General features: G+C 44.6%; 1 protein-coding gene across 1 annotated transcript in view; it reads left to right on the forward strand.

Moving 5' to 3' along the window:
• LOC144610267 (uncharacterized) overlaps nucleotides 1-8,009 on the forward strand; it is a 12,323-nt gene extending 4,314 nt beyond the window's left edge. The window contains exons 2-5 of the mRNA XM_078428857.1: nucleotides 597-772; nucleotides 5,235-5,593; nucleotides 6,385-6,528; nucleotides 7,117-8,009. Coding sequence (XP_078284983.1) covers nucleotides 597-772; nucleotides 5,235-5,593; nucleotides 6,385-6,528; nucleotides 7,117-8,009 — 1,572 coding nt within the window. The remainder of the gene's footprint in view (nucleotides 1-596; nucleotides 773-5,234; nucleotides 5,594-6,384; nucleotides 6,529-7,116) is intronic.
• Nucleotides 8,010-16,794: the final 8,785 nt, after the last annotated feature.

Genomic DNA, 16,794 nt, shown 5'->3' on the forward strand with positions numbered 1-16,794 from the left:
TCATGAAATCGGTAACCAGGTCGTCATATAGGGAGAGAAAACAGAGTAAAATATAAGGTCAAATTTATGTCTGCTCCAAACGTGCTGACTCCCACAGTGCTCTAATCCACTTTCAAAGACGCTATATCCTGTTCTCAATTCCTCCGTCTCTGTCGCATCTGCTCCCAAGATGAGCCTTTCCATTCTAGGGCATCCGAGATGTCGTAATTGTCTAGGAAACGTGTCCTCTCTCCACCCCCCCCCCCCCCCCCCACCCAATCATAGATCGATTCTTCAATGTCGTCTCATTTGTGGTCCGTATTTCTCTCCCCTCCCTCCAGCTGGAACCAGGATAGAGTTCCCAAGATTCTCACCTTTCTCCCCAACAGCCTCCGCACCCAACGCATCATCGACATCACCGTCACCACCAATGCGTTCTCTCCACAGTTACATCATCCCATTTCCTCTCCCTTTTGCTTTTCGCAGAGACTTCTCCCTCCACATAACCTCCATTCACACTCCCTTCTCACCCAAACCAGCCCCTCTCCAAGTACGTTCCGCTACAACCGCAGGAGATGTAGTACCTTGCCTATGTCCCCTCACTTACCTTCATCTAGCAACTCCATCAGTCCTCCCACGTGATACGGATGTCCAAGTGCACCTCCTATAACCTCACCAACTGCATCCGGTGTTTCCGATACCGTTTCCTGTACATCAACGTCACCAAGCAGAGTCTCATCCACCGTGTTCCGGACAACTGCGCTCAATCCTCCAAGGGTTACTGGATCTCCTGGTGGGCAACCATTTTAACCTCCTTCACGGTCCCACACAGACGTTTCTGTCCTGGTCCTCCTCCGTTGCCAGAGTGAGGCGTCATGCAGACTGTAAGAACAACCCTCATATTCCGCTTAGATAGCTTCCATCCCTGCGGTATGAACAATAGACAATAGACAATAGGTGCAGGAGTAGGCCATTCGGCCCTTCGAGCCAGCACCGCCATTCAATGTGATCATGGCTGATCATTCTCAATCAGTACCCCGTTCCTGCTTTCTCCCCATACCCCCTGACTCCGCTATCCTTAAGAGCTCTGTCTAGCTCTCTCTTGAATGTATTCAGAGAATTGGCCTCCACTGCCCTCTGAGGCAGAGAATTCCACAGATTCACAACTCTGACTAAAAAACTCTCTGTTCTAAATGGCCTACCCCTTATTCTTAACATTTCATTTTCCAATCTTAAGTAATTACCACCCCCCCCCCCCCATTCTCCCCCACACCCCCGTTTCTCTGCTCTCACTTAGCTCTGCCTCAGATGGACCATACTTCAATTTGTTCCATTATATCAAATTAATATGTAGACAATGCTCTTTCGGGAGCCTTTGTTAATTCCATATTCACAGGATTTGCTCACTCTATCAGTGAGCATATTCCAGAAAAGAACGCCCCCTGGGTGTGAAGAAATTCCCACCTCCCCTCTGGATCTTTTAGGAATCACCCCACATCTGTGCCTTCTGTTTGCTCGACTCCCACTGGCACCAGTTTCAAGTTATCTCCACGAAAGTCCCTTCTAAAGATGAATATCTCCCCATAGGTTCCTCACCATCTTTTGTCCACACACAGCTCTGTAGTTTTTGATCGTATGTTCTTTAACACACGGAGGGTGGCGTGCTTGGAACCGGCTGCCATATGTGGTGGTGGAGGCAAATACCATAGTGGCGGTTAAGTGATTTTTGGATAGGCACATGGATATGCGGGGAATAAAGAGATATGGGTTACTGTATGTGCAGGCAGATGAGAGTTTGGCCTGGCATCATGTTTTGGCACAGAACGTATCAGATCGATTTTGGCCATAATACGACCACACATTGTATTATTTTTAAGCCATTGGATTTGATTGTTGGCCCGTTACTTGCAGCAAAGCCCTTTTTTCTGCTTAACAGATACCGGGAGATAAACTGTCAGATCGTTTTCTTTTCTTTTCTAAAAGAGAATTTGCGGTCATATTTTTCTGAACGATTGACAAGTTATCGGAATTTGTCTTTGTAAATATTTTCTATATCTCAAATAGATACTCAGGATATCGGAGGGGTCAAATACATATATTTTACGTTTTTCTAACCTGTATTTACGTTGTTTGATGGTCAGTAGCCGTTGCGTTCTCAGTTTGTTTAATATGGAAAAAATAGCCATAATAATAAATAGATCACATGCAATTCGATATTAACGTGTTCATATTTTGTCGTGAAGTGCTTGCCAGCCCTGGCGACAAAACGCCATGTTAGTAATTCCTCCTTATTTCAAAACTATACAAGAAGTACAGACTATAAATCCTTAGGCACCCACCGTTTTCCACGTCTTTAAATTTCGCACCTCACACAGGCTAAGCTGTATACTCTGACATTTTCATCCTGGAAAAAAGCTCCTGCCTGTCTGATCTTTTTATATCACGTCTCCCCTCAACCTCCGACGTTCCCGGAAAAAAAATCCAAGTTCACCCAGTCTATCTGTATAAAGAATACCCTCCAATCCATGCACCTTGCTGGTCAACCGCTTCTGCATCCTCTCCAGAGACTTCACGTCCTTCTAGTAACTGGGAGGAGTTGGCTGCGCCTAACGGCTGCGGCTCTCTGGCAGTCTGTTTGTCTTTTTTTCTTTTTTTTGTTTGTGTCGGTGTTGGGATGGTTTTTGTTTCTGTTTTTGGCTGTGTATGTGTGGTGGGGGGGGGGGGGGGGGTGGGGTGTGGGTGTGGGGGTGGGGTGGGGCGGGGGAAACCTTTCTTTTATTAGGTCTCTTCCCCGGGGGGGCAGCTCGCCCGCGGGGCCTTCCATCGCCGGCGCGGCTCGGCTGCGGGACTTAACATCGCCAGCGCGGCTCGGCCGCGGGACGTTTCAGTGCCCGGTGCGGCTCGGCCGCTGGACTTAACATCGCCCGGTGCGGCTCGGCCGCGGGACGTTTCAGTGCCCGGTGCGGCTCGGCCGCGGGACGTTTCGGTGCCCGGTGCGGCTCGGCCGCTGGACTTAACATCGCCCGGTGCGGCCGCGGGACGTTTCGGTGCCCAGGGCGGCTCGGCCGCGGGGCCTTCCATCCCTTTGCGAGGGCTGTGCGTGTCGTTTGCCTCGGTTGGGGTCGAACTGCCTTCCGTGGGTGCGGGGGGAAGAGAGGGGAAGTTTTGTTGCCTCCATCACAGTGAGGGGGTGTTTGGAGTCACTGTGATGGATGTTTGTGTTGGGGTCGGGTGTCCTATGTTCTTTTCTTTTTTGCTGTGTTTTGTGTGACTGCTGAAATTTCGTTCGGTGTAAAAAGCCGAGTGACAATAAAGTGTTGTTATGTTATGTTATGTTATTTTATGTTATGTTATTTTATGTAATGGGGCGTCCTGAGAACTTCACACAACACTCCAAATGCGGTCAGATATAGCTGGAATGTGACTTTCTGACTCTTATACATATGGACATTACTTAGGGACGCAAGCACACTCTACGTTTTCTTCATCTCTATCTACTTATGTTGCCACATTCAAAGAGAAATAGACTCGAAGCCCATTCCCCCTCCCCCTCAGTAGATGTCAGAGTTCGTTTTTATATTCCCCGCAAGCTTTCTTTCATGCTACCCCCCCTCTTAATTAACCTCTTTGTTCTCCTCTGTTGAGTTCTAAACTTCCCCCATTCCTCTGGTTTGCTGCCAATTTACACTGATCAGCCAAAACATTATGACCACTGACAGGCGAAGTGAATAACATTCGTTATCTTGTTACAATGGCACCTGTCAAGGGGTAGGATATATTAGGCAGCAAGTGAACAGTCAGTTCTTGAAGTTGATGTGTTGGATGCAGGACAAAAAGACCTGAGTGACTTTGATATGGGCCAAATTGTCATGTCGAAACGACTGGGTCAGAGAATCTCTGAAACGGCAAGGCCTGTGGGGTGCTCCCGGTCAACAGTGGTGAGTACCTACCGACAGTGGTCCGAGGGGGGACAAACCACAGACCGGCGACAGGGTGTTGGGCGCCCAAGGCTCATCGATGCGCGAGGGCAACGAAGGCCCTCTGGTCCGAACCGACAGAATGTCTACTGTGGCACAAGTCACAGAAAATGTTAATGGTGGTCACGGGACGAACGTGTCACAACACACAGTGCATCGCACCCTGCTGCGTATGGGGCTGCACACGGAGGACCAACAGAATATTAGGCAGGTGGTCATAATATTTTGGCTGATCGGTGTATATGCCTCTTCCTTGGATTTAACACGACCCTTGATTTCCCTCGTTAGCTATTGCCCGATTTATTTTTTCGCCGGAGAGGGATGAACAATTTTTGGAGTTCATCCATGCGGTCTTTAAATCTTTGCCATTGCATGGAAGTATTTAAGTATAATTTGCCAATCTATCCCAGCCAATTCCCGTCTCATACCTTCAATATTTCATTCATGATCTGACTCACATTCGGCTCCTTTTCATCTCCAGATTTCATCCATTATTATACCCTTCTCCAATCGAGCTAGACTCTTCTTTATCCGCCTACCTCTCGCCAGGCATCGCGTACCCCTACCTCATTTTGCCAGTTTTCTTCCCCTTACTCTATTCTCATGAGGGCTTCCGATCCAAAATGTCGTCTATCCATTCGCTTTACAAATGCTGCCTGGCCCATTGACCCCCCCCCCCCCCCCCCCCCCGCCCCGCAGTGTTTCATGCAACTGGAGTCTGTACTTAGGCGTATTGCAGAAAAACTCATTTAAACCTTTTCTAAGCTCTTTCGAAGTTCTCTTAGCTCGTCCATGAAGTGTGGTGAGCGGTATAGAGCTCAACGCTGCAGGTGTGGCAGAACAATTGTTTATTATCAGGTGTCAGTCGCCGCATGTGCCCAACCCCCCGTCCGTATCAGCAGCAGTGCTCGAAAGGTTGGCGAGGCGATCACAGGAGGATAGATACATAACTGCGTGAAATTCTATTATTGTACACCAGAAAACACTGTGGGCAAGTGATCGAGGGGTTGCATGTTGAAGGCGGTCGATATGGAGTAGATCAATTGGGCTGATTGGCCGTGGAGCTTTCAAGCCTCTTCAAACTTGTTGTGGTTGCAATCATCCAAACAAGTGGAAAGGCCTTGGGTTGTCATTCAATCCGTGCACTGCTCTTTTACACATGGTTTTTATTCGGCCGGTCAGTTGAGCTTGATCAGTGGTGATTGCCAAGATGTTGGTATGTGCGACTCAACAGTAGTAATGACACGGATTGTGAAAATGTATGTTCTTAAACGTTAGTTTGAGTTTGGTGGTCATTATCTGGGCCGATCTTGGTATGAATGTTACTTGCCATTTGTCGGACAATGCCAGCTTTAAGATGATACATTTGCTGAGAATTCGCAAACGGAATTTGACTGTGCATGGTCATCAGCAAGCATTCGTACACGGACCTTGCGATATCATTAACCAGGCAGCTAAAGTTGGCAGTGCCTTTGGCATCATTCTGTGGACCTTGGGCAGGGATTGGATCATTGACCTCAATCAGCATCAACTACTTGGCTTTGTGAGAATTGCCTTGCCAGCTGTGAATAGCAAACATGCATTTGTATTGATATTTTATTACAGCCCTACCGGCAGTCCCATCACATTGCTGCGAGGTCTGAACTAGGGATTGCGCTTCCTGCCACATTATTGAAATCGCTTTATTCGCAAGCTCTGTAGATGTTCTGGGGAGCGGCTCGAATTCACACTAAGGCAGTTAGGTCTGACCATTCATATCTCATAAAAACATATCCAGGTTGGCCCACTGGTGTCCGACTTTGATGGAGTTATTAAACATTATTCTGCCTTCATTCGCATTCTCTTCCGAGTTATGAAGCCACGGGGCAGTTTTTTCGAAGAGACCCGGAGGGAATTCTTCCCCGACTCTGCGCCCAATTCCCGAGTAAACATCTCGGAATGGTCCCCTCATCATCGCCCAATTGTTTCGGGAAGTTTGCAGTGCAAAAGTGACTTGCAATGCCTCAATGCCATGGGTGGCTCTATAACATACACCTACGATTTAGTTTACTGAAGATGAAACCCATCTCATTGCAGTACAAGTAATTTTCCAAGTTTTTCTGTCGATTACTAAACCTTTGCAAAAAACACAATGAGGAAAGCAGAAGGAGGACGTGCAAAGAATCTGACCGGCAAGGTAAAAGTAAATCGAAGCAATTCTACAGGGGTCTTAACAGTAAAAGTGTGGCGAGGGAATGGACTGGTCCCCTTAAGGATCAGCGCGGCCGCTTTTGCGAAGAGCAGGTATCGTTTGTTTAGAGACAGTTCCTGTCTCCAAGGTCTTCAATTGTGCTTTATATAGAGGGTTCCCGACAATGTACTATCGTCAGAGTGCCTGCGAGAGCATCAACTCTGACTCAACCTGTGATCAACACGTCTTCATAAAAAGAATCAACACATGATAATAGAAGAACTGTGTTTTATTTTGCAATGGAACGGAATCATCCACTGCCATTGGAGATTCGGGTATTATTAGCTCTTTGGGATATACAGAAGTTTTACTATCCTCTTCTTGCTGTCGTTGGTATCCCCAGTAAGTTTTTTTAAAATCAAATTGGTAGTTTACTAATAATGTCTAACTATAAACCCATTCTAAGAATTTACTCTGCCATATTTGCTACCTCTAGGTCGACTTAAAGCAATCGTCCTTTCTGACAAGTTCAGCAAATTCCATTTACTGGATGTTGATATAAGTCATAGATTCCGATCCCCATACAAGCGGCGTTGACAACGGAAAGGCAAATAGAAACTCACTGACGGAGCTATTTGTGGTGAACAGAAAATAAATTGGTGATTGGACTCAAAGAGTTGCATTGCAGTCTATCATCGGTGAATTCAATTTGGACCAAGAATTCAGCCTCAGAACTCGTTCTTCGACATGTGGAGATTACTGCCGATTATAGCGAACGAGCTTCGACGGTGTTAAATCTCTGCTGTTTATACATGTAGCGATGTATTCATGTTTAAATTATAAAGTTTAGTCGTTTAGTCTCCTCTCGAACGCGGAAGGTTTAATAATCGGATCCTTCCTTGAACAGACTGCCACAACTGTTAATCTCGCAACATCACCCTGCTCCTTCCCCTGCTGTCTGATTCCTGATAGCCCTGTCCTCTCTTACAGTTAACCTGCTGACGATTGCCATCTTGTCTCGAAGAAAATGTGGTCTCTCCAAATGTGTCACCTGCTACCTGGTGGCCATGGCATCCGCAGATCTACTGGTCATTATCATCGATCTGATATTAAGGCATATTCCAATCGTTTTTCAGTTTGAATTTGTATTGGACATCCCGCTGTGTAATATCCACGCTGCCCTGCTTTACGCAGCCACGGATTGTTCTGTCTGGTTCACTATAGTGTTTACCATTGATCGATTTGTAGCTATCTGTAGTCAGAAATTGAAATCCAGATATTGCACCGAAAAAGCATCAAAGGCGATTTTAGCAACAGTGACTATCCTTTCCCTTCTGAAAAACGTCAGCTGGTATTTTGTGTACACAGGAAGCTATTGGCTTCTAAACCACCCTTGGTTTTGTTTATTAAGAAATAATGTCCAGAATTCACGTGCTTGGGGAGCGATTGAATTGCTTCACTTTGTACTGACACCGGGGGTTCCCTTTATCCTGATTTTGCTGCTCAACGCATTGACGGTCAGACACATTTTAGCGGCCAACAGAGCGCGCAGAAGATTGCGGAACCAAAACACCGCGGAGCCCCCAAAAGACACGGAGATGGAGAACAGAAGGAAGTCCATTGTTCTACTCTTTGTCATTTCTGGAAATTTTATAATATTATGGGTGATATTTATGGTATTCTGTATATTGCAACGAATGAGTTATTTGGTCTACATGTCTGTCTCTCTGCCTTACTTTGTGCGAGAAATGGGCTTCATGCTGCAACTCCTGAGTTGCTGCACAAACACGTGTATTTATGCCGTGACCCAAACTAAATTCAGGATACAGTTTGCGCAGTTTGTCAAGTACCCTTTTATAGTCATTCTTAAATTTGTTAAATGATAAACTGAATTTGTCTGATGACAGACTTCGTCTGTCGAAAGGCACCTTTTTGCCCGATCACGAGGAGTTAGCATGTAGGAAAGAACTGCAGATGCTGGTTTACACTGACGATAGACACAAAATTCTGGAGTAACTCAGCTGGACAGGCAGCATCTCTGGATAGAAGAGATGGGCGACGCTTCGGGTCGAGACCCTTCTTCAGACGGATAGTCAGGGGAAAGGGGGACACAGAGGTATGGAAGGGTAAGGTGTGAAAGCGAGACATCAAAGAGGTCGTAGCTCAAGGAAAATGTAGAATAGATCATTGTTAGCTCGGGGAAGGTCACAACGAAGCAGAAAAAGATAAAATTTAATCAGAAAGACAGTAAGAATGGTCGGAGAACGGGGATGGAGGAGGGATGGTGAGAGAGGGAAAGCAAGGGTTACTTGAAGTTAGAGAAGACGATATTCATGCCGCTGGGTTGCAAGCTGCCTAAGCGGAATATGAGGTGCTGTTCCTCCAATTTGTGTTGGGTTACACTCTGAAAATGGAGGAGGCCCGGGATAGAAAGGTCTGGAGCCCAACTGTGGTTTCGCAAGTTCAGACCGTCTCCTCCTGCTCCCACATGCAAATGACCTGCAGATCGGTAAGTCAGTTACAACTGTAAATTGTCGTTCGTGTGCAGGTGAGTGGTGGTGGTTGTGGTGGTGGTGGGGGGGGGGGGGGTGAATGGGGGTGTTGGGAGAACAACAATCAGGTTAAATGAATTTTCGGTGGTCGGCGCAGTCAATGGGCCGACGGGCGTGTTTCCCGCGTGGACTCGAAGACAACGATTGAATATTGAATGAACCCGGAAGGCCACAAATCGCAAAAACCTCCATGCAACATTATGAAAGAGACTTGGCAATTGTGAAAAAAATCATAAATGCATATTATTGAGAAGATAATCAAACTGATTATCTTCTCAATAATATCGGGTCTGAGAAGCAGCGGATCGGTGGAGAGATAGCAGTCATCTACCCTCCACTCCATCAATCTGACGAAGCGTCCCGAAAATAAATGTTGTATGTCCATTTCCCTCCATCGATGCTGTCTGACCAATGAGCTTCTCCGTGTAGAAAGGAACTACACGGAAATAAACTGCAGGCTTATACCGAAGATGGACACAGAGTGCTGGAGGAACTCAGCGGGCCAGGCAAGACCTCTGGAGAAAAAGGATGGGTGACGTTTATTCAGACTGAAATTAGAAGGGATGGGACTGGAGGTAAGAAAAGGTCAAAACCAATGCGTTTCTCCAGCAGTTTGATTTTTGCTCTGGCTTGAATCGTTTGCAGTCTCTTGCTTCTCTATGAAAAATGATGCTGGTGTCACAGAAAAGCATTCCAAACCTTTGTAGAATCAGGCATGTTACATGAAACCGACAGAAATATACCAAGTTCAGCGACTGAATGTAGATATTATGGTGGAAATGCAACAGCGAATGTAGTTCAGATCAACGTACTAACATTTTTTTAAACATCAGATAGTTTTTAAAAAAGCAGAAAAATTACGGGTTCAAAATTGAATGTAGCCAAACCTGTAGTTGTGGTGCTCACATTTTGAGAAGGCATTTTTCAACCTGTGCATCTGGCGCTTTGTTGGGTCCCACCGGGATATTGTCGTCTTTCTGAATACCTTTCTGGAAGTAATTGTGAATTTGCATTTTGCGATCCCTCTGTCACCAACCCCCCACCCCCGATACATTAGTTATTTGTTTGTATCTGCATTTCAGCCATCAATATATTAAACTTAACTCCGTTTTTCCAATGAAACATAATGTCTCGCAGTTTCTTGAGATCGTGAGCCTAAATTGCATATTCCGTTAATAACACTCCCTTTCTAAGCCAGAGGGTGGGGAATCTATGGAATTCATAGGCCCAGACGAGGATGGAAGCAAAGTCATTGGGGATTTTTACAGTAGAGATCGATAGGTTCTTGATTATTAAGAGTGCCAATGGTTGCGGGGAGAGTGGGTTTGAGGGGGGGAAATTAGAACAGCCTTAATCGAATGGCGGAGAAGACCCAATGGGTCGAATGTCCTAATTTTGCTCTTATGTCTTATTGATTTATTTCCCGCAACAAAATAAAATACCAACATTTAGCAACATAAGGAACAGACGCAGGTAATTTTGCGTGGAATACAAAGAGTTCTCTACACGACATAGATAGGTGAAGTTTTATGTCAGGATTCTTCAACCCAACCCGACCGTATCTTATCTATGTCTCCCAGAGATGATGTCTGAGCCGCTGTGTTACTCTAGCACTTTGCATTAATACAAATAATTACCTTGTTAAAGAGCAGCATAAACGGCGGCACAAAACGCATGCTTAGTCTGAAGTGGAAGTGCGGAATTTAGTTGCCAGTGGCATTCATTATTTTCACATGGATATCCGTCCAAACTCTAATGGACACCCAGCGATCGGCATCTGGGATAGACATGGGTTTATCATAAGCTCCCATCTGATTAATTTCAATTATAGAAAAGGGTAAATGTGCATTTGAATGTTATTCCATTAAAGTAGACACAAAGTGCTGGTGTAACTCAGCGAGTCAGGCCGCATCTCGGGAGAAAAGGAATGGGTCACGTTTCGGGTCGAGACCCTTCTTCAGACTGAAGGGTCTCGACCCGAAACGTGACCCATTCCTTCTCTCCCGAGATGCTCCCTGACCCATTGAGTTACTCCAGCATCTTGTGTCTACCTTCGATTTAAACCAGCATCTACAGGTTTTATCCTACACACAGTGTAAGCAGTGCTACATTCCTCAATGTTTTCATTACTTTAATCATATTTTAATTATTTTCAGTTTATCCCAGTCTTCCTATTTGAACAAATGTGCAATGCTCGCCATCCTATCTTCTCCTGGCACTAATCCTGTAGTCGGGGGGGGGGGGGGGGGGGGGGATTTAAAATTCTCTAAATATTAAAAATTCTATACAAATACTACAGCCAGTAGTTCAGTGATTACCTCTCTTGCTAGATTAAGACAACAAATATACAGCTGATAAATTCACAACTGGTTTGGCCCAATTGTCATATTCTCTTCTGCGCCAGTTCTCCTTAGCCATAACTTCACTAATGCTTAAAACATTTAAAAGCAAATCTCCTCAATATTCTGAGCCAGAAAATTCCAGGGTTTCAATAGCCACTGAGAAAAAGTTACCAGGTACCTTATTTTCAATGACCCTCCCTAGTCTGATAAACGTGTCTTCTCGTTCGTGTATCTCTCATTCGTCCAACGTCTTGAAATCCATTATCTCATCTTATCCCAAGGATGGTAAATGTTTCCATAAGACCTCCCTTCATTCATATAAACTCAAAGAATATAATTTAATGCTTATACTTCCCTTTTGCTAAACCCCACCTCACTTGCAATAGAGAACCATTTACCTTGCTGTATCTGCCTGCTAAATGTTTGTGATTCCTGCCCATAAACACTTACATCCATCTGCGCTTTGCTCTTCTCCACTCTTTCTGTCATAATTGTCTGACTTCATATACCACTTACGATGTGCACAATCTTACACTTTCCAATATTCAACTACTTTTGTTAATTTTGCACACAGTTTATACCGTTTGCAGAGTTTGAATATGATCATGGCAACATGGCATTCCCCCTATTTTTGTACCATTGCGAAAGTTAGATAGAAACATAGAAACATAGAAAATAGGTGCAGGAGTAGGCCATTCGGCCCTTCGAGCCTGCACCACCATTCAATATGATCATGGCTGATCGTCCAACTCAGTATCCTGTATCTGCCTTCTCTCCATACCCCCTGATCCCTTTAGCCAGAAGGGGCACATCGCATTCCCTCTTAAATATAGCCATTGAACTGGCCTCAACTACCTTCTGTGGCAGAGAATTCCGCAGATTCACCACTGTGTGTGAGAAAAAACGTTCTCATCTCGGTCCTAAAAGACTTCCCCCTTATCCTTAAACTGTGACCCCTTGTGCAGGACTTCCCCAACATCGGGAACAATCTTCCTGCATCTAGCCTGTCGGACCACTTAAGAATTTTGTAAGTTTCTATAAGATCCCCCCTCAAACTTCTAAATTCCAGCGAGATGCTTTACACTCTGCCCCGTCCTCCACTTCATTACTGTGAGTCATGATTAACTGAGGGCAAATAAATGTTCCTTTGGGCACTCAAGTATCTACATCCTTCCAAACTGATCAAGGAAAATGTTATTCTCACAAAATAACCAATCTTCATCCATGCTCACATTCTTCCATTTTTGACGACACCTTGCGAAATGCCATCTCAAACTAAATATACACTGCATATATGCATTATCCTCTCCCATTTTGCTTCCATCATAAATGGACGTCGGCAAATCTGTCAGACTTTATTTATATTTCACAAGTGGCTTTGATTACTTGTCAGTGGGAAGAAGTGTCTCGACCGGAAACGTCACCCATTCCTTCTCTCCCGAGATGCTGCCTGACCCGCTGAGTTACTACAGCATTTTGTCTTTGACTTTCTCTAAGCGACTAATGCGTTCTTGCTTTTTTGCCGAACCCCCAACATCTCGATCAAAAACAGATTTTAAACTTACAATCCCATAGATACCCACTTGAAATTTTGGTGGCAGGTTTCTCCTTCTCTGCCAGTTAGATGTGTATATTTCCTCTCTACATTACTTTTCAGAAGGACGTGAAAACTAATGTGTTGGGGAAGAAAAACACGAAAGACGGATAAATCGCCGTTCCTGACCAGGATCCTACGATGTTATGGGGAACAAGGGATGAGGTTGCTCTGCTCATGGCTGATATTTTATGCATCTTTGCTAGTCACAGGTAAGGTACTGGAAGACTGGGGATAGTTAGTGCTGCACTTCTATTTAAGACGGGCAATAGAGAAAAGCCAAGGGATAGCAGTCCGGTGAGTCTCGGGTCAGTGGTGAGAAAGCTATTGGAAGGAATTCTGAGAGATAGGAATGATTTGCTTTTAAAAAATGAACTGATTGATTAGGAACAGTCAGCGTGACTCTGTATGTGGTAAGTCAGGTCTCAAAAATGTGATTGAGTTTTTGAAGAGATTACCCAGTGGATTGAAGACCACGGGACAGTAGACGTTGTCTGCAGGGAGTTTACCAATGCCTTGACAAAGGCTTGCACGATGCGGGAGATCACAATTGAGCTAGCCAGAGATACAACATTAGCTTAGTGGTAGTTGATGTTGCATTTTCAAACTGAGGCTATGATCAATGGTGTACCACAGGAATCGGTGATAGATTCTTTGTTATTTGTAAGATATATGAATGATTTGGATGAGAATGTAAAAGTGGCACGAACAGTCAGTTTGCAGCTAATACTAAAATTGGTGGTATGGGGCCAGTAAAGTTGGTTTTCTGAGGTTACAATAGACTATTGATGAACTGGGAAGGTGATGGTATTGCAGATGGGATTCTACTCAGACGCAGTGCTATTGGGTAAGAAGGAGTTCTAGGTTTTAGACATGCAAAAATGGGGAAATTGTGTAGAAACAGTTGAGAGCCCAGATAATTATGGGAAGGGGAAGCCAAACTTCTGTAAAATAGAATTATAGGAGACGTAATGTATGTAAATTGCAATAACCAGAAGGCAACCACATGGAAGGCACAAAAACATAGGCGTAGCACCTGCCCTGCTGTGCAGTTGCCCATTCATAGAACATAGAAGAGTAGAGCTCAGGAACACGCCCGATGTGTCCACAATGTCCGTGCCGAAAATGAAGAGAAATTGAACTAATAAACCCTGCCTGAACCTGATCAATATCCCTCTATTTCCTTGTATATCCATTTACTTATCTAAAAGCCTCTTAAATGACTATCGTTTCTGTTTCAATCACCACGCTCGATAATGCATTCCAGGCACTCGGCCCTTGTCGCGCACGTCTCATTTAAACTTTGCCCCTCAGTTCTGAGGTCAGTGCCCTCCAGTTGTTGGCATTTTCACCCTGGAAAAAGAATTCTGACCGGCAGTTGATGTTTTACCTTGCTTAACTTTTTTATTGTCCAATTCTAACTTTGGAGACTCTTCGCATCCTCGCAAGTGAGTTTACTTCACTGCAGAGGGGAAAATGTTTGTAATGTTTGCTCAAGAACAGTTTGCAAGAGTTTTCAGCACTCGCTGTGAACGACGGAGAAGAATAAACACGGTGAATTGGGCAGGTGGAATGCTAACCCCACCACGAAAGAAAGGATGAGAGGCAGAGAATTCCAGTGAAATAAATACATTAGGCCAGCTGGGAAATACCACTTAAACTAAAGAAATTGAGGGAGACAGGGAGAGCAGAATAATTAACTTAACTCGTCTTTGTCGTAGTTGGATGTAATCACTGGGACCGGATGCTCTTCACATGAAGAACATTGAGCAATTTTGGAAAGGTAAGATTCATTACTCTGGGACATCGAATATATTTACCTTTGCCCATGTTTTCAGATAGTAACTGATAGCAATAAGCGTGACATCACGAAACGTAGATTGGTAAACATGAACGAGAGGATGCTGCCTATTTGTTCTGCGCTGTTGCTAGAGTTGTGACACAGACCACCGTGGCAAGGGGATTAAAGAAGCGTTCAGTACATTGAGATGTTTTCAGATGGTTTGAGAGTGGGGGTGATACACCATTTGCCAAAAATACTCAGTTATGTGGTGGTAGGAGGGTATCATCATATCATATCATATCATATATCTACAGCCGGAAACAGGCCTTTTCGGCCCTCCAAGTCCGTGCCGCCCAGTGATCCCCGTACATTAACACTATCCTACACACACTAGGGACAATTTTTACATTTACCCAGCCAATTAACCTACATACCTGTACGTCTTTGGAGTATGAAATGAAGAGAAACATGGCATATAGGGCGCTCATGGGACCTTGGTCAGACTCCTTTTAATGGGCATGATCCTCTTTTTTGAACATGGAAAGCAAGCAGGTCAAGCTTTTCTCGAGACCATGATGTTGATGAATACATACACTGTAAATCTGTATGGCATGTGTCTTGCTCACATGTGAACAGAGATTCTAGAGCGTAAATAATGGAAACTAGGCAGGTCCATCACGAATGGAATCCGCGCCATTGGCCAGGTGTATTAGTGACTCACTAATGCTTCTTTGACTGCGCCCATCACACTTACATCTTATACAATTTGGAAGGAGAAGCCAAACTGCAAATGGTAATAGCCCCACTCGTACGTTTGCACGGTCGTCTCACATCATGTCGTGGGAGGGAAATATATCTTGGAACAAAAGGGTCAGTATGATATGGGAATGTCTTCACCACAAGGAATGAAGAGATTCCAAAAGTAGCTGATCATCATCCTCACAGGGCAGTAATTATGGACAATGATGTTGCTATTGACAGAGATGCTAATGCCCTGTATTTAAATGACAATCATGTTACATGGACAAATTTACTAAGCAGGACCTGGAGGGTTACATCTTGAAAGCCAGCAGAGGGAGGCTACGACAGTGATAAGTAGAACGAGTCCAGTGTTCAAACAAAAGTTTAAAAGCTCAAAAGTCAAACGTTCTGCGGTGGCATCAGCGTGGCTTTTATCGTGGAATAAGTTTGAACCATTGGGAGTTAGTGTAGAGGCAGGTTGGAAGGCAGGTGATCCACAAACTGGACGGACCGTGGTGTACTGCTGGTGCACCGGCCGGAGCGAAGAGCCAAGAAATCTACTGATCAATTATGGGGCAGTAAGCGAATGAAAAATTCACGGTTGCAAAAGATCACATCTAACGTTGATGAATCAGGGAGACATTAGTTAGTGGCAATTTGAATGGGGACTAAAAAGATCGTTCTGCTTAGACTTGCTGAAGCAAAGGGAGACGTAACCGTTCAAATCGTTCATGGTGTAAAAAAGGGCCACTGTTCTACTGGAACAGAGTATCCAATGAAATTCGACACAATCAAACTATCCAAACCGCTGCAAGTTCATATGTATTTGGTTTATACATATGAAGGGAGGTGTTGTTCGTCCTGTGTCTTATATACACAAAGGTAGTGATGGGGATGTAGTTACTAGCACTTTATCATTCCCTGCCCGGCATGATGGATTGAGGTATCTTATAGTATTATAAACAATCTCTCTGATTATTCTCTTTGCCCTTTTATAGCCCAGGGAGATGTTTTAATCGTAATCCCACTTAACTCTTTGGGAAATTGATGGTAATTAGTGTTGTGATCCTGCATCTGATCTCGGCCATTGGGAATCCGAATGCTATTCCATTGTTCACAATGTGAGAGCAGATTGGGGGGTTTCAGAAATCTCAAGAGCCTGTTGTTATCGAAGTTTGGGAAAATAAAAGATTTATCACCCGTCAAAGACAAGTGACAGTGAACTGTAAACGTTATTTCACTGAAGTTAAAAGGAACAAACACTCCATACAAAACAAAGCAATTTTATCGAAAAAATCAAACGAGGGAGTTCTTCAGACCGACCGACTTCATCACTCCAGAGAAAGCAACAGAGGCGTTCCCAGTCAGCGCGCAATCCTGGGCGTATCTACATGTGCGATTCCATGCAGGCCAGAAGGAGGCTTGGCAAACAGGACTTTGTTCAAAATCTTTCATGTTAGTTCTTCTTTCAGTCCTTATTAGCCTACCTTTCCTCCTGTGGAACTGTGGCCCAGAACCTTTCGGTCAAATCTCCCCTTTGCAACAGAGAGGGTATAAAGTGCCCATATCTGGCCATGTAAAGCCAAGCCTTGACCTATTACTATTTGGGATTCATGATGAAAAGAGACTGAAGTCAAAGACACCTATTTGTCTTCC

The sequence above is a fragment of the Rhinoraja longicauda genome, chromosome 36 (assembly GCF_053455715.1).
Source record: "Rhinoraja longicauda isolate Sanriku21f chromosome 36, sRhiLon1.1, whole genome shotgun sequence".
Classification (NCBI taxonomy): Eukaryota; Metazoa; Chordata; class Chondrichthyes; order Rajiformes; family Arhynchobatidae; genus Rhinoraja; species Rhinoraja longicauda.